Source organism: Heloderma suspectum, chromosome 1 (genome assembly GCF_057233095.1).
Source record: "Heloderma suspectum isolate Gila_16-S chromosome 1, 16-S_ref, whole genome shotgun sequence".
In the NCBI taxonomy this organism is placed as follows: Eukaryota; Metazoa; Chordata; class Lepidosauria; order Squamata; family Helodermatidae; genus Heloderma; species Heloderma suspectum.
Genome location: NC_139458.1, coordinates 321,435,382 through 321,454,244, shown reverse-complemented (window position 1 = coordinate 321,454,244; position 18,863 = coordinate 321,435,382). Strand labels below are relative to the sequence as shown.

At 43.1% G+C, this 18,863-nt stretch overlaps 1 protein-coding gene across 1 annotated transcript in view; it reads right to left on the bottom strand.

Moving 5' to 3' along the window:
• Positions 1–18,863, bottom strand: part of LOC146359405 (uncharacterized) — a 109,480-nt gene that overhangs the window by 5,452 nt on the left and 85,165 nt on the right. The window contains exons 43-45 of the mRNA XM_084827266.1: positions 10,253–10,462; positions 10,040–10,160; positions 428–490 (exon numbers count right to left, since the gene is read on the bottom strand). Of these exons, the coding sequence (XP_084683392.1) occupies positions 428–490; positions 10,040–10,160; positions 10,253–10,462 (394 nt within the window). The remainder of the gene's footprint in view (positions 1–427; positions 491–10,039; positions 10,161–10,252; positions 10,463–18,863) is intronic.

Here is an 18,863-nt window from a genome sequence, read left to right as displayed (position 1 = left end):
ACAGGGAAGCCTGAACAGCCTCAGGATACTGTGGGTAAGGACATTTAACTTTCTCTCCCAGCTAGGGTCTTGAGAAAACTAGCTACTACCTGTGTTTCAAGAACAGCTCCCTCTGACACAAATGGAAGCTTCCCTTGAAATGCAAATAGAATCTTTAGAGAGGTGAATTTTCTAGGGACCTTGGCAGGGAAAGAGAAAATTAAATCCCTCTCCCTCTCCACAAGATCCCAAGGCTTCCTTGGGATTGCTGTTTACATAAATGTGCACATTAATCATATTTACACAGTTAATGTCATGCCTAAATTGGCCTTGAAAATGAATGGTTTAAGGAAATGTAAACTTTGATGAGTGGAGCTTAGGTTTTCTAAGAAAACATGCTCATACTAAAGAATGAGAGCTGATGCTGCTAGCATAGATTTTTTGTTACCTGAACAAGAGTGATGTATACTGCTGGCACCATGTGAAAGATTAGCAGACTTTTTTCTTAAAACTGGAAAAGCAATAACATAAATTAGATAATCTACAAGAAGAATACATACAAACCATGAAACATTTTAAGGGTTAACAACATTTCATAGCATGTTTCTCTTAGGTTTTATCTTTGTTTTGAAAAGAAACACAAAGCTTTAAAATGTTTAGAAATTAATCCTATTACAGGTAGAAGACGTGCACAAATGTGTTGGCTATCTGGATTACAGTAGTGACCTACACCCCTTACTGTTAACATATTGGACTTTATGTGGATGACATAAAATGTTTTTCATTATGTCAGTAAATCTCATTCTGTATATGTGTTGCCTTTACATTCTGCCTAACAATGTTCTGTGTAATCAAGACCTTGTATACACTGTCACGAACACATTAGCCCAATTAAAGGTAGATACACGTGCCATTTTGAAAGTCAGTTAAGATGATATCTTTACATCTTGGCTGCTCAAACTCTGCAGAGAACTGAACTCTGTATTTCAGGCAAATATTGTTGTAATATGGCTTATCTACTGTACATGACCAGTGTGCGTGAACTATTTGTGCAATAGAGAGATCACTCATAGGAAAATAAGTTTAGTTCAAGTCTACAAGGTTTATAATCAAGGGTGAAAATGTCAAGAAAATGCCTATACTCTATAGCAGGGCCATAGCTAGGTTCTTAAAAGATCCGGGGCACAGAACCATAACACAAATTTGCATATACGAGTCTAAGCGAACGTCTAGTGTGGGTGGGTGGGTGTGGGTGTACATGCAGTGTGCTTGCATGTGTGTATAGATTACAGACAGACATAAGAAGTGTGCACTGACCCCCCCATCCCACTTCAACTCAGACCCCGATTTTGGAAAACATCCCGCTTCTACTCTGGCCAATTTGTAGTCGGACCACTTCAGCTGAGCACCAAACCTGAGTCAAGGTTTGGAAAAATGAGTCTTTCTGCTTCCTGTTGACTACCATGGGAAATTAGAAAAAAACTAACTTTTTTCTCTTGGTCAGAACTGGATGATAATTTCAGGCATAGTAGGCCCCTAGAAGGGGGTTACACCTGCCCAATGTCAGAAAAATAGGTGCAGGGTTTATGTTTTGATTTTCTTTTAAAGGGAACTGCCAATAACATTTTAATTCCTTGGAAGAATTGGATAAAAAATTTGGGATTCATTGCCCCATCAGAGGAGATCCTGTCTGCCAAATTTCAGAATGCTAGCCACAAGTTTTTTTGTGCAAGGGTGGCCTAGACATTGTGAGGTCTCCAAAAGAGGACATGCTTATCTCCCTATGTTCCTTGTGGACCATTATTCTGAAAATTACAAACAGCCTACAATTGTCCCTAAGTAAGAAACCAGCAAAGTTTCTGAAGGATATACATGCATCCTAATTTAGAATTACTAGAATTTATTTACATTTCACCAATGTTAGCAGAAGGGGAACATGGGTGGGAAGTTGCTATTCCACTCATGTCCTGCTTGTAGGTTTCCTATGGGCATCTGGTTTGCCACTGTGTGAACAGAATGCTGGACTAGATGGACTTTGGTCTGATGCAGCACAGCTCTTCTTATGTTCTTAAATAGAGAGTGCCTCTGAGCATGTGCAGAATGTTTTTCTTTCATCACTAAGCACTTGCATTCTTCCCCTACCAATTCTATTCCCCTCCATGCAACCATCCCTCCTCATCCTACCATCGTCCAGCAACTCTTAATAAAAACAGATGTCTTGTTTTGTGCAACTCCTTTCTACCTCCTCCTCCTCCTCCTCCTCCTGCACAAGCTCTCATTGTATCTTCCTCACCATAACTTCATTTGTGCCAAGACTTCACCAGGATTCAGCCAATGAGTTTGTTTTCATAACTAGGACTAAGTTATGGAGAAACTCTGAGCATGCGCTAAGTGCCTTTCCCTCACCACTGAAGCTAGAGTTCATGCAAAAAACAAACCCCAAACCCACAAATGACAAAACATGCATAGAACTGAGCTGAAAGGGCAGTCACTTCATTAGGTGGAACTGGGTAGGCACTGTATTAAGCCTGCAGTACCATGCTTACAACTCAGGTCTTCTGTCTGCGTAAACATGCAGAACATCAAGGTGCAAACCTCCCTGCAAGAGTAACTTGTGCTGGAATCCTATGCACACTTTCCTGAGGGTAAGCCTCATTAAACATAATGGGGCTTCTGAGTAGGCATACAGAGGCTTGTATAAATGAGCAGCATTTATCTCCCCTCCACTTAAAAAACAAACCAAAAACTCCTATTTTTTAATTAAAGCTTTCTGTTCAGAGGAACATAGGCAGCTGCCTTGTACTGAGTCAGATCCTGGGTCCATCTAGCCCAGTATTGCTGACACTGACTGGCAGCAGCGGCTCTCTAGGGCTTCAGGCAGGATTCTTTCCTAGCCATACCTGGAGATGCTGGGCATTGAACCTGGGACCTTCTGCATGCCAAGCAGCTGCTCTGCCACTGAGCTACGGCCCTTCCTATTGCTAGATAATGGGAAGTGACAAACAGAACAGTCCCAGATTTGTTTCTCTGCGACCATGTGAACCCACTCTTCCCCAAGACTTGAGTGAGGAGAAGGAGAAAACCCAACCCTCTTGTCTGTTTGTATAAAGTCAAATACAGTTCAGAACTTCTCTTGCCCACCAAGGAGAAGTCTCTTTAAGACTTTGCCAAGATATGCTCTGAGTGGAATAAAGAAAGAAAAAGAAAAAGAACAGGGGAAGAGACGGAAGAAGAAAAGAAGAGTGGTGATCGGAAATGTGCATGGGGGTGGGGGGTTAGAGAGAATTCCCTAAGCCAAGTGGCTCCTTTCAGAGAGGTGGTACTTCGGAGGAATTTAGGAGGCTATGCAGGGTTTGCAATGATTGCACGTACTTAAATGAGCTTTATGAGGTGAGGTGGCTGAGGGCTTTTTCTAGCTTTTTTAAAACTGTAGAACCTATTTAAAAGCCCCCACAGTTCCTTGATCATGACGCCACATAGTCCTAACCCTCCCTTTGGGATTATTTGAGTCCTACAGCTATATAGGAGAAATTAAAGTGGAGGGGGAAAAAGAAGTTTGTGGAGGCTGATTGGATCCTTTGCTGTACTGAAGCTACTAAACTTCTGCAGAAGTCAAAGGTTCCATTTTGGGGCAGTAAAATCAGATGCGGTGTGAAATACCAGTATTTCACATGGAGCTTTTTCTTCCCTTCCTTCTCCCTCTTCAAAATTTCATTGCAGGCAAGCTCCCAACAGTGGGCATGTAAGAGCAGGAAAAAAAAGTAGGGGGAGAGAGGTTTTTTGCATCTCAATAAGAACCTACACCAGAGTAGAGTATACCATCAGAAGATGGGACTCCCAGGTCGGAAGATGGTCAAAATGCTACTGGGGAGGAACAGAGGATAAATTCAACTAGCCCCAGATGTGATGACAGAGCTAGCTCAAAGCCAAAAGGACAGCTAGCAGCCGATGGTGCTGCTGGTGGTGAACAACAAATCCAATGTTCTAAAGATCAACACACCATAGGAACCTGGAATGTAAGATCTATGATCCAGGGCAAATTGGATGTGGTTATTGGGGAGATGTCAAGATTAAATATAGACATTTTGGGTGTCAGTGAACTGAAATGGACTGGAAAGGGCCATTTCACATCAAATGACCACCAGATCTACTACTGTGGACAAGAGGACCACAGAAGAAATGGAGTAGCGTTCATAATTAATAATAAAGTGGCTAAAGCAGTGCTTGGATACAATCCAAAAAATGACAGAATGATCTCAATTGGAATTCAGGGTAAGCCATTTAACATCACAGTGATCCAAATATACGCCCCAACCACAGATGCTGAAAAAGCAGAAGTAGATCAGTTCTATGAGGATCTGCAGCACCTACTAGATAGTACGCCAAAAAAAAGATGTTATTTTCATTATAGGAGACTGGAATGCTAAGGTGGGTAGTCAAATGACACCTGGAATTACAGGCAAGCATGGTCTGGGAGAACAAAATGAAGCAGGACATAGGCTGATAGAATTTTGCCAAGACAACTCACTGCGCATAACAAACACTCTCTTCCAACAACCTAAGAGAGGACTTTATACATGGACTTCACCAGACGGTCGACACCGAAATCAGATTGACTACATCCTTTGTAGCCAAAGGTGGTGGACATCTATGCAGTCAGTAAAAACAAGACCTGGAGCTGACTGTAGTTCAGATCAGATCACGAACTTCTTATTGCACAATTTAGAATCAGACTAAAGAGAACAGGGAAGACCCACGGATCAGTTAGATATGAGCTCACTAATATTCCTAATGAATATGCAGTGGAGGTGAAGAATAGATTTAAGGGACTAGATTTAGTAGATAGGGTTCTGGAAGAACTATTGACAGAAGTTCGCAACATTGTTCAGGATGTCAACAAAAAACGTCCCAAAGAAAAAGAAAACCAAGAAGGCAAGATGGCTGTCTGCTGAGACACTGGAAGCAGCCCAAGAAGGAAGGAAAGCAAAAGGCAACAGTGATAGGGGGAGATATGCCCAATTAAATGCAAAATTCCAGAGGTTAGCCAGAAGAGATAAGGAATTATTTTTAAACAAGCAATACGCAGAAGTGGAAGAAGATAATAGAATAGGAAGGACAAGAGACCTCTTCCAGAAAATTAGAAACATCGGAGGTAAATTCCCAGCAAAAATGGGTATGATCAAAAACGAAGATGGCAAGGACCTAACAGAAGCAGAAGAGATCAAGAAAAGGTGGCAAGAATATACGGAAGATCTGTATAAGAAGGATAATAATATCGGGGATAGATTTGACGGTGTGGTCAGTGAGCTAGAGCCAGACATCCTGAAGAATGAGGTTGAATGGGCCTTAAGAAGCATTGCTAATAACAAGGCAGCAGGAGATGATGGTATCCCAGCTGAACTGTTTAAAATCTTGCAAGATGATTCTGTCAAGGTGATGCATGCCATATGCCATCAAATTTGGAAAACACAAGAATGTCCAACAGATTGGAAAAAAATCAACTTATATCCCCATACCAAAAAAGGGACGCACCAAAGAATGTTCAAACTATCGAACAGTGGCACTTATTTCACATGCCAGTAAGGTAATGCTCAAGATCTTGCAAGGTAGGCTCCAGCAAATCATGGAATGAGAATTGCCAGATGTACAAGCTGGGTTTAGAAAAGGCAGAGGAACTAGAGACCAAATTGCCAATATCCGCTGGATAATGGAGAAAGCCAGGGAGTTTCAGAAAAACATCTATTTCTGTTTTATTGACTATTCTAAAGCCTTTGACTGTGTGGATCATAACAAATTGTGGCAAGTTCTTGGTGGTATGGGGATACCAAGTCATCTTGTCTGCCTCCTGAGGAATCGGTATAACGACCAAGTAGCAACGGTAAGAACAGACCACGGAACAACCGACTGGTTTACGATTGGGAAAGGAGTACGGCAGGGTTGGATACTCTCACCCTACCTATTCAACCTGTATGCAGAACACATCATGCGACATGCTGGGCTTGATGAAGCCAAGGCTGGAGTTAAAATTGCTGGAAGAAACATTAACAATCTCAGATATGCAGATGATACCACTTTGATGGCTGAAAGCGAGGAGGAGCTGAGGAACCTCATGATGAAGGTGAAAGAAGAAAGTGCAAAAGCTGGGTTGCAGTTCAACCTCAAAAAACCCAAGATTATGGCAACCAGCTTGATTGAGAACTGGCAAATAGAGGGAGAAAACATGGAGGCAGTGACAGACTTTGTCTTTCTAGGCGCAAAGATTACTGCAGACGCTGACTGCAGCCAGGAAATCAGAAGACGTTTACTTCTTGGGAGGACAGCAATGACAAATCTTGATCAAATAGTGAAGAGCAGAGACATCACACTGACAACAAAGGTCCGCATAGTTCAAGCAATGGTATTCCCTGTGGTAACCTATGGCTGCGAGAGCTGGACCATAAGGAAGGCTAAGCGAAGGAAGATAGATGCTTTTGAACTGTGGTGCTGGAGGAAAATTCTGAGAGTGCCTTGGACTGCAAGAAGATCAAACCAGTCCATACTCCAGGAAATAAAGCCAGACTGCTCACTTGAGGGAAGGATATTAAAGGCAAAACTGAAGTACTTTGGCCACATAATGAGGAGACAGGATACCCTGGAGAAGATGTTGATGCTAGGGAAAGTGGAAGGCAAAAGGAAGAGGGGCCGACCAAGGGCAAGATGGATGGATGATATTCTGGAGGTGATGGACTCGACCTTGGGGGAGCTGGGGGTGGTGACGGCTGACAGGAAGCTCTGGCGTGGGCTGGTCCATGAAGTCACTAGGAGTCGGAAGCGACTGAACGAATAAACAACAAATGTGGAAGCACGAATAAAATATAGCTCTTTGCTTTGAAACATTTTCTTGAAAATAGCAAACTTTACCTGTGACTAGCACAAAAGTCACTGGACATAACTGTCTGAAATTTGACAGGCTGAGTCAGCTCTATGGGGGCTGTCAGGTCCCCAAATTTCATATATGTATGTGGAAGAACAAAGAAATTATAACTCTTTGCTTTGACAGATTTTCTTGAAAATAGCAAATTTTACCTGTGACTAGCACAAAAGCCACTGGACTAACTGCCTGAAATTTGGCAGATTCAATTAGGTCCATGGGGGCTTCCAAGCCTCCAAATGTCATGAATTTATCTTACAAACGAAAAAAATTATGGCCATTTTTGTTTTCCAATGCAAGTCAATGGGAATATGTAAAAAAAAATGGCAATTAGGATAGCTCAAAAGATCCAGGGCACAGCTCAAAAAGATCTGGGGCCCGTGCCCAGGTGGACCCTCCTCTAACGACACCCCTGTTCAATAGGCATATATTTGTTCAAGAAATCAGTTCTGTATGATATAGATACACGTATACACTTTGCTTTCTAGATTCATGTAGGTAATCTGAACATTTCTTTATCAGGACAGTAACTTCAACTATAATTCTGTGCAAGACAGATAATAACTTGTAACTTAATGTTTAGTCTCCGAGGTCATCAATTTAGCAGTTTCCTGTGTCTCATCAGTTGGCTGGATGTTTTTTAAAAAAGTGTTCCTGAAATGTGATTTGCTCATGGGGCTGTTAATCTAATCGGGTTTCAGGTTCAGATTAGCAGTTCTTAAAAGTAGATTAACATAAACGTGATCCATTTTAAACCTTGCTTAGGCTGTTAAACACAGTGTAATATGACACCTGAGGTGGGTAGGTGAACAGTCTTGCTGGCTGAGAAATTAATTTCTCGTGTCATTCTCAATTTCTCAAGCCACTGTCCAAAACACATTTGCTGCAATCCACTAATAGTACACTGAGAATAATTTCTGTATGTAGATAATGCTGTAGCACAGGACAAGATTGCTGCAAACCTGCCCCAGCACTCAGCATTGCTGCCTGCAGAAGAGCAGGCTTGATACTACCACTAAACAGATTAAAGCCAGGAATCCCTCGTGGCACTAATCAGCTGTCAGTTGAAGCATGAGCAAGGGAACTTTCTCCAATCCCACAGTGGGTTTTTTCCCACCTTCCAACATGTCAGGAGACCATCGTTCAGTGGCAGAGCATATGCTTTGCATGCTGCCCCACTTTCTTCCTTTCCCTAGAATGAGGGTAGTGAGGTGTGACCTGGGGGTGTTTTTTCTTGCAGGTTTCCCCCACTCCATTCAGCAGGTTCCCCTGGTCCTCTGTGTAGCATTTTCAGGGGGCTGGAGGGGCTGGTTTTGATGGTGGGGGGGAGTCTGCTGCCACAAGTGCAATTGCACATACCTAAGATCTGGTTTGCACATAATGACAACCCATCAGTTTTTAAACCGTTGGGTTCTCGTGCACAAGCAGACACGCACGCAGCCTGCAGCGCACCCACCTCTCCCCCTTTTACCCCACAACCCATGATCAGCTCTTCCATAGGTTGTGGAGCATGACATGCAATCGTGGACAACTGGGTTGTTTAGGGGCTAGACAACTGGGCTGTTTGGCAGCTAAACAACTCAGCAGTTAACCCAAGCAGCTTTGCACATCATGCTCCACAAGCTACAAAGGAGGTGATAGTGAGTTGTGGGGTAAATGGGGAAGAGGCAGGTGTGTTGCACTCATGCATGACAATCCATCTGTTTTTAAACCGATGGGCTGTCATTACATGTGGAACAGGTCACAGAATGGGTTGTTGAATTGTGGGTTGCCATTATGTGTGAACCCGGGACTATGGGTTGTTAACCACAAAGAGAACCCATGCTTTGTTGTTGGGTTGTGAACTGTGGGTTGATTTAATTTGGCTTGTCATTGCATACAAACCCAGAATTGTGGGTTGTTCGTGGGTTGTTTCACCATGCTAAAGAGACAGCAAGCATGAGTGGTAAAATAAACCAGGCTCTTTACATGCCAGTACTACAGTGCCACAAAGGCATTTGGGATACAGGGAGAGAGCAGGTGAAAGAGGAGGGAAACAACCCAGGGACTGAGAAAACAAACCATGATTTGTTTAATCGTCTGCCAGATAAACTCTGGAAAAGACAACAAACCATGGTTTAAATAAACCATGAGTTAGCATTACGTGTGAACCAGGCCAAGAACTTGTAGCACTATTTGTTTTGTTATAAACTTTCCCCTGTAGATTCCAGTTTTGCATGGCTCTGCAGCGCTTCAAGCAATATCTGGGAAAACCCCAAAGTTAGTTCCCAGCAGCATGCCATGCGCTGCTGCAATGAGTGTATGTATAGATTTGAACATACACTACCAAACAATGCCCATACTTCTAGGCATGAACCTGCATTACCCTTTCCCTTCATGGCCTCCCATTTGCAACACACAGCAAGGCAAAAGTTTTATTTAAACACTGCTGCTAAAGCAGCCCCTTAGGACTGGGTTTTAGGGAACAGAAGGGAAGGAGACTAAACAGGAAGAGTGATTTCTCTTTTTTTCATCCCTTTAAATGAGGAGATAAGAAGCTCCCTTACCTTCACTTAAGTTCCCTAGAAAAACTGTTCCAAGGTGAAACTAGTAAGTAACTGTTTTCTGAGCCCATCTAAACTGCTACAATTTGGACAGTGAAGAGTTTTATCATTAGTAAGAGGATAAATCATGCAAGGACCATCCAGACAGTAATACTGTAACAGCCTCTCCCTAGACCTGAGCCTTCGTTAAGTACTGCAGCTGCGTGTATGTTTGCCCTGCCCCAAGACTGCAGGCCCCCATGGCTGATTCTGATTAATTTTTTAAAATATCAAATGTACATGCCAGTGTTGTGTAGTGTGGTGTAGTGGCTAGAGTGTTGGACTGGGAGCCGGGAAATCCGGGTTCTAGTCCCCACTCAGCCATGGAAGTTCACTGGGTGACTTTGGGCTAGTCACAGACTCTCAGCCCAACCTACCTCACAGGGTTGTTGTTGTGAGGATAAAATGGAGAGGAGGAGGATAATGTAAGCCGCCTTGGGTTCCTTGCAAGAGGAAAAAAGGCGGGATACACATGCAATAGATAGATAGATAGATGATAGATGATAGATAGATAGATAGATAGATAGATAGATAGATAAAATTTAAAAAACAACTACTACATTCGTACCTGCAGGGGAAGTTCTCTGGGATGTCACAGCTTCCAAGTCATAAAGCTGGCACTGCAGCTCATCCACCCTCTGGAAAGCATTCAGTTTTAAACTGCGTTCCTGGGTCAGCTGGCTTCTTACCTATCAATATATGAAATAATCCTAGTACATATTCTGACGTATATAACTTCTTTGGCACAGGGGATATTGAAAATACGTATTTATAAGCTTACTTGCTGGATTTCTTTTTTAACTTTTTTTTCCTGAAGTTGCCTTCTCTTTGACAATTTCTCAGCTTCTTCTGTCAGGCACTGTAGTCTCACTTCTCTCTCGCTAAGGTTTTCCAGCAGCCTTTCCAAGTTTGCTGTCTTAATCTGATCTAGTTGCTGCCTTTTGAGAATTTCTTGATTCAGCTTATGTTCTGCCTCCTGTAGCAAGTGTCCCTGTGCATGTAAATAGACAAGATTTGTGCAACACATTATGATGTATCCCCAAGAGGAGAGAACAGATACTTATTGGGTTGGATTCAGATTTAGGCACATATAACTGGGGTAGTGGAAGTGGACTTCTCTGCCCCCTTCTCCCCACAGCAGCGTCTTCAGCTGCCTGAAAATGCTATATAGAGGGTTAGGGAACCTTCTGAATGGTGTGAGGGGTGGGGAGATCTCCCCAAATTGGGAGGAGGAACCTCCTGTGCGCAGAGCCTTTCTGTTCACAGAAGGCAGATCCTGGAACCAACCCATTGATTTTACTTGATTTCCAAAACGTATATCCTAACTTTTGTCGAATGTGAGAGTCCAAGGCAAATGTATTATATAAATCATAGTTTTAAAATGCCATGGAATACTCTAAAATGCAGACCGCATACAATAAAAACATAGAAAATTGCAATTAAAACTGGCTACAGCCAAAAAAAGTTCCCCTTTAAAAATTATTAAAGGTAGCAAGACAGGTTAAAAAAGGTTTAATTTGTATTTAAACCTTTTGTATGAATAAGATATGAAAGGGTTCAGCTCATGCAGTGGGAGATTATTACCTTTTTAACCTGAGAACAATTCCGATCATGATAACAGATCTTTCTTAAGAGTGTTCTGTAGCTTGTCCATGAGAAGGACGACACTCCAAACAGCTTGTTTGTAAAATGTAGAAAGTAAATTAGGTATGGATAACTAATGCCACCTTGCCTAGCAACATTGTTGTTTTGAGTCATTTGTGAAAAAGAGATGCATTTTAAACATATGCATGGCCATAACAATTGATTTCTTCCTATGAAATGCAATAAATCCTGAGCAACATCTGTTCACAGCGTACTTCCTCCCCATATTCTTTATCTTGCACACTAAAAGATTCTGAGTAGTCTCTTTTTTGAGTGCCCCAATGGAAGGAGATTGTGATGAATGTAGCCTGTATTTATTGACCAAGAGTGCTTCCAGACAGAGAGTTCCTACTGCTACCAGAAGACATTGTGCACCTATCCATCTTTTCCTCCTTGACTGATTTTTTCTGGTGAGAAAAAAGATAGAAATGATGGAGAAACAGAGGGGGTTTATAAATGGAAGTTGACATCATCTAGACAGACCCTCTGTAAAACTCCAAGACACTTTTAACCACTTTGGTTGTGCCCCAGATATGGGGGAAAGAAGAACTGAGGTCTCCTGAAGTGAATGGAGAAACTCTTGAAAGTAGTGAGCTCCATACATATGATGGAGCTCCGATGCCCATAAAGAATTGCTGGATCAAGGTACCTCTCCTTCCTTTGATATGTCAATTCCCCAACCTAATGTGAGATTGAAAACTACTACAGAGCCTTCAGTTGTTTTTTCCCCTTAACTAAATTGGGAATCACCATACATATGAGAATTACTCATCTGTACCCAAGTATATTCAGGGATTAGACAGGCTTCTTCGTAAAATCTGCAAAGTATATTTTGCATAGACAAGTGGTCCCCTCAGCAAAATGTTGCTGTATATCCCGGGAGAAGGGGGTGTGAGTTACCTGAATCTGTGCTGAGCAGGCTTAGAAAAATTACACCAAAGACAGGAGTCCTTGGTCTAATGTGGGTCTCACTCCATGTGCATTTTGAATGCTTCTGAACATTTAAAAGTGCAAGCAGTCTGCATGCAAGTCAATAGAGCACAAAGCTTCCTCATGCAGTTGGAAGTCTGATACAGCCTGAAAAGGCAAGGGATGGGGGATTTTTATTTATTTTTTTACAGTAAACTACTGTGTCTCGGCACAGCACCCCAACTTACAATAGGGGCATAACAAAGAACTTAACTGAAAGGTTGTAAGCTCCTCAGCTTCAACTCTACACACAACCTGAAATAAGGGTCTAATACCCCTGGATAACACTGCAAGAATGCTGTCAACCACACTGCTGGGATGTCTTAAGCTACTCTTCCACCCTGCACCCTAGAGTAATAAAGGAACGGGCAGAAGAACTCTCAGAACCGCTGTCTATTCTCTTTGAGAAATCATGGAGGACGGGGGAAGTGCCAGATGACTGGAGGAGGGCTAATGTTGTCCCTATCTTCAAAAAGGGTAAAAAGGGGGAACCTGGGAACTACAGACCAGTCAGTCTGACATCAATCCCTGGGAAAATTCTAGAGCAGATGATAAAGCAATCCATCTGGAAGCACCTTGGAAACAATGCAGTGATTACTCGAAGCCAACATGGATTTGGCAAGAACAAGTCTTGCCAGACGAATCTGATCTCCTTTTTGATCAAGTAACCTCCCTTGTGGACCGTGGGAATGCTGTGGACATCATATACCTCGACTTCAGCAAAGCTTTCGACAAAGTGCCCCATGATATCCTGATGAGCAAACTAGATAAAGGTGGGCTAGATGAAACAACGATCCAGTGGATCCACAGTTGGCTACAGAATCGGACTCAAAAAGTGCTTATCAGTGGGACCTTCTCAAACTGGGGAGAGGTAACGAGTGGGGTACCGCAGGGCTCAGTCCTGGGCCCAGTGCTCTTCAACATTTTTATTAATGACTTGGAGGAGGAGGTGCAGGGAATGCTGATCAGATTTGCAGATGACACAAAATTGGGCAGGATAGCTAATACTTTGGAAGACAGAAACAAAATTCAAAGTGATCTTGACAGACTGGAGCGCTGGGCAGAAAACAACAGAATGACATTTAATAGGGAGAAATGCCAAGTTCTGCACCTAGGAAAAAGAAACCAAATGCACAGTTACAAGATGGGGGATACGTGGCTCAACAACACTACAAGCGAGAAGGATCCTGGAATTGTTGTTAATCACAAGCTGAATATGAGCCAACAATGTGATGTGGCTGCAAAAAAGGCCAATGTTATTTTGGGCTGCATTCATAGAAGCATAGCTTCCAAAGCCCGGGAAGTACTAGTTCCCCTCTACTCAGCACTGGTTAGGCCTCATGTGGAGTACTGTGTCCAGTTCTGGGCACCACACTTTAAGAAGGATGCAGACAAACTGGAGAGGGTTCAGAGGAGGGCAACAAAGATGATCAGGGGACTGGAAACAAAGCCCTATGAAGAGAGACTGAAAGAACTGGGCATGTTTAGCCTTGAGAAGAGAAGACTGAGGGGAGATATGATAGCACTCTTCAAGTACTTGAAAGGTTGTCACAGACAGGAAGGCTGGGATCTCTTCTCGATCATCCCAGTGTAGCAGCCATATCGGAGGTCAGACTAAGTAGCCTCATGCTTCATGTTCTTGCTGAGCTCTTTCTCCCTTAAATATATTGTTGTAAGCTGATGAGACACAGGAATTCCTTATCTTGTCAAAGGTCATACAATTGTATATCTTGTTCTCTGCTGTTCTCTTCTGTTCTCTCCTTATCATGGCTACCCTATAACCCAGTTCTTGTATTATAAACAATAGTGCTAAGAGAAGAAATGTTGAGGATTGCAACCCCATGCGGGAGGGGGAGGAGGAGCCGTTTCATACGTGTCACAATGTCTATAAAACCAATGTGCTAATGTAAATCGGGGCTTCCGGCTCTTTGGAAATGATTCCAGCCTTAAGCCCGCGCGTTAAATAAAGAATCTCTTTTTCCTTCACTCCGTGGTCTCTCTGACTCTGGGTTCTGCAACATAAATGGTGCCGTGACTCGGATGTGGCAGGCTCTGAGCCAGACAGGTGGCAGTTGCCTGCTCTTGATCGCCGCACCGGGAAGACGAGCTCGGCGCATGCCTCCCTTTCTTGGCGCCACCGACCTTTTTGTCGAGTGAATGGGAGAAAGCCTGCACCGGGATCGCCCAAACGGCAGCGAGCAGCAAGAGAACCTTGGGAAGCGGAGGAAGGAACTTGAGCCCTGCCTGTATCGCAGCTGCAATTGAGTTGAAACCCACATTGGAAGCCTTCAGGAGAAAGGCAAGTATATGGGAAAAAGAGGGCCCCGCCTTTAGGGAGAAAGGCCACTGGGCAGAAAAAAAGAGGGCCCCGCCTTATGAAGAAGGTCAGTGTTGGTGGTATACGTATACAAAAGAACCTACTCCTTGCGAGTAGAAGGTTGGCCTGATCACACCCCCAAGTGGGCGCCAGTACCCAGCACGCCAGTACTCAGTAGGAAGCTGAGGAAGCTGGGGAAGCCATTTTCCGCTCAGGTAAAAAGTGGGAAAAGTGGGTGGCAGGGACATATGGATGTAGTGGAGAGATTGATGATTGTGTGAGTGGCTACTGCGGTTTCTGAAGCATACCGTTGACTGTCCGGGTGCCCAGGCCAGTAGCAAAGTGCGTGGTGTGAAAAATCCTCTTGTGTCGGCCAGTGAGACCCCTTACTCACTGACCAATTCCCATTCCCTAATTGTGTCTGTCTTCAATTTAGGAGGGAGGCTATGGGTGGTGGGGGAAGCAAACCTTGCACCCCCTTGAGATGTATGTCAAACAGAAGGAAAAAGGTTTTTTTTAAAAAAAAGATTCAGAACAGAAAGAGAAAACAGCAAAAAGCTCAAGGTCGAGCTGAGAGGGAAAAAAAAAACAAGATCTGAGGCTGTTAATTAGAAAAATGTTGCAGGACAGTCTGGCTTTTAACAAAGCGTGGGAGCGTGAGAGTGTAAGGCCGAAGAAGTAGCTGTTAGCCTAGCGCGCCGAGAGAGGGGGGGGCAGGAAAATTGCCCACAACGTTCTGAGTTGTGCAACATCATCACCTCGCCTAATTGAGATAAAATCCCTAAGAAATGGAAACTGAAAATGAAGACCCAGAAGATGAAGGCAAAATAGAAAATAAAGGTGAAGAATCAGCCCCCAGAGCACAGGCTAGACCCCTCTTCGAGTGAAAAGTGTGCCATAAGACTGTCCCAAAGCAGAATGAAGCGGAAAGACCATGTTGAAGATCTCTGTCAAGGTAACCGTGTTTAGCTTTGAACTGTGTTAGAATTGCATAGAGCCTGTAGCTACTGACCATCAGCTATATGATTTCTGAAGAGCGTAACCATTAAGCTTTTGCCGTGGGATTCCCTGCAATGAAGAAATCTCACTGATTTGAGTGTCCAGTGTTACACTGCCTAAGTGTGTGTGCTAAAGAGACCGAGAAACCAGACAGCATGTTCCTGGCCAAGCCAAAATCACGCTACTACCATGTTCCTGAAAGCTGCAATAAACTGTGTAAGCTGGGAGACCCAACCTGACTGAAAATAAAAGAAGATATTGGAGCAACTGTCTTAAAAAACAATGAGATCTGTGTAGCTGGCTGGCTGACGCTGTCAGTGATGTTACAACTTTAAGACTGTTTTCCTGTTTGAGACCCCAGCGAAGAAAGCTAACCGGAGTTATTTGTTGCCGGTGCCAAAGCAAAGAGTTATTTGTTGCCCTGTACCTCATCGTGTCCTGTTTTGAGCTTGGGATTTACAAATACAAACAAACTGAGAAGCTTGCCTTTGAAGTCCTGCAAATCACCCCACCGCCTCCCCGAAGATTAATGGCTGCCTGAAAAATGCAAGTATAAGGCGATGCCCATCACCCCCCAGCGTCCTGAGTTTCGGCACTCAGTGTTTCAGTGCTTTCGTGTACCAGGTTAGAAGAGAAAAAAAAGAGTAAGTTTTTAAAATGTCTGTGAGAACCTGACAGAAGTAAAATAAAATTTACAAAGGAGTTGCCCAAGTTAAAGCGTCATGGCTAGAGAGCTGAGCTGTGCCGCTCTGTTTAGACAGAGGCCTTGCTAAAAAGTTAAAGGCCCTTGTCTGTCAGAAGGGGTGTAGGGCCACACTTTCCCTTTATAAACTGATTCAAAAGTGGAAAGCCTTTGCTGGAAACATCGCATCTTCATTGCCCAGAGCCTTCACTGTTTGCCTCCATCAATGTCTGGGCTTTTTAGAGACACTCTGCACATGAACTAAAATTTTAAATTGTCAAAGACTTGCCATGGTCAGTGCTGTGAAGCTTTTGATAAACTTGAACTCTCATCGCTGTGGACCGTGTGTCTGTGTTTGTAGTCAGCTCAGTGTACAGCAGGCTGAGTTTGATCTATGACTTTTAGATTTCCTTCTGCCAGAACTCATGCAGCATAGAGTTGCCGATGCAAAAATGGTGACCTAGAACTCTTTGCGTGTGTGGGTATGCCCGTTCCTTGATTTTAATAGGCCCTGAGCTTTCAGCCAGAAGAGCAGTATGATTGCTGGATCTGCTCCATCATGCCTTACCATGCAAAAAGTGTTTTCCATTCATTGTGTTAAATTGCAGAAAAAGTTTGTTGTGTATATTTTATGATTTCTTAAATATCATAAAATATATGTGATATTTGCAGATTAGTGTTAGTTGCAACTCCAAATGATACTAAGTGTGGTTCCCAATAGATGAAAAGAAGGAAAAAAAGGCAAGAGGCAAAGAAAAAACATTTATAAAAAAGAAGCGTGGCCATAGTTGCCCCCAGGGTAAATTAAAAGTAGCTGATTGTGCCTGGAGCTTATTACCTGGGGTAAAGTAGCCACAATAATGTAATAGTTCTTTAAGATAAAGAAAATGTAACTAGAAGAAAAAAAGACCCTATCCCAAACGTGTGTCATTGGGACTAGCGTAAGGCAGAAAGGTTTAAGTAAGTAAGTTTAACTTAAAAAAGACAAATAAAGAGACAAGGCTGGTGCATGGAGCAGAAAGTTTTATGTAAAAAGTTTGAAACATGATCTGCAATACAGGCAGATCAGCAAAGAAAAAGAAAGCAAAAGAAAGAGAAAAAATTTGTCTTCCCATACTAATAAATAAAAGTGTTATCAAGCACTTTGGGAAGCGAAGTTGTTTACAGGAAGCTGTGCCTGAGAACCAAACACTTCTAGCCTGTGCTGAAAATGCTTGCTAGTGTTGTGCTGCCTCATGGGTAACATGTATGGTATAAAAACCCATTTAGCCCAATAGTTCGTGGTTCAGAGAATGATCCAACCATTAAGTACGCCTGTGTGCTGTAAGTTACCCAATAAAGTCTCCTTGTAAGTAACCCCCCCCCCCGCTGAAATCCCAAAACACAAGTGGGGCTAGAGCGCCTCACCCAGTATCAAACCCTGCTGTTAAAAGCCATGAAAGCAGGTATAAAGAAGTCAATTAATATGACCAAAGTGTTTAAAGTGCTGCAAGGTGCCACCGAGGCCCCAGAGCGTACTTGGAGCGTCTTTCAGATGCCTATCGCCAGTATACCCCCCTCGACCCAGAGGCCCAAGAAGACGTGGACGAAAGAAGAAAAGAAGAAGAGCCGGCAGAGGCAGAAGATTCTTAAAAAGAACCAGTGTGCCCAGTGTGGACAAGATGGACGTTAGTGGCATGAATGCCCAAATAAAATAAATCAAATACACAAAGGAGAAAACCAAAGGGGCCAGAATGGGCGAAGAGGGAGACAGCTTAAAAAAGGCCGTGACATTGACTTCATAATTGACACTGGAGCAGCATCAAAAGCAAGCAAACGTTAGCCTTAAACAAGAAGTCCAAACACTGAGCAAAGTTCTTCAAGCCCAGTGTCGCTTTGTCTTAGAAAATAAGCCATTCCCATCACAGAAGTTCATCCTTTCCAACCAAGAATTAAAGTACGAGTTAAAGAGAGAAAAATAACCCTTTGACTCCCAGATAGAGAAGACTGAAAACTGTCATACTTTCTACCCCCGCAGCTATGAAAGCAGCTGAAGTTAAACCCTGGATACATTGGACACGAGTCAAGAAAGCGAGAGGGGGAAAGTAGACTGTAAACAAAAATCCTGAAAATCCTTTAAAAATCATTCTAAAAAAGCAGTAAGAAGACTCAGGCTAGACCTTACTGGGGACATACCAGGAAATTGTTCCCCCTGCGTACGGTCAGACCTGCAACTGGAGAATTGAAGAAGGGGACTAGACCCTACTGCAGCTTGCCAGGTGAATAGCTGCCCAGCGTACAGTCAGATCCCAAAGAAGATCAAACATGCGTGTTGTAGTGTTAGTAGTGTTGCATTGTGTTTCCTTAATAAGGTGCAAAAAGGGGGGTCTGCCCCTGGAAAGAAAAGTTTGTCCCAGTGATTTGCTGATAATTACTGGCTTCACCTGGCTAACATCACGAGAGTAAAACATTTTTGTTTGCCAAGAGGTATACCTGCAAACAGGCTTATTAGCTCTTGCCTAATACCTGTCTGTAGACATCCTGGAAAAATTCAAAAAGATACCATGTTAAAAGTTTATGGTGTAAGTTTATCTTATTCCCAAAATGCTAATTGGGGCGTGGTTGCAAAGATCCTACCCCCTACAGAGTTCACTCTATGCACCCCCATCGTTGCTGAAACAAATGCTACGTGTGCACGAATGCTTAATTGTCAAAATTTTTTCCAGAAAATATAAAGCTATCCCTGGCCCCCTTCCACTGTAATAAAATTCAAAACATATCTTTTAATGATGCCCACATACT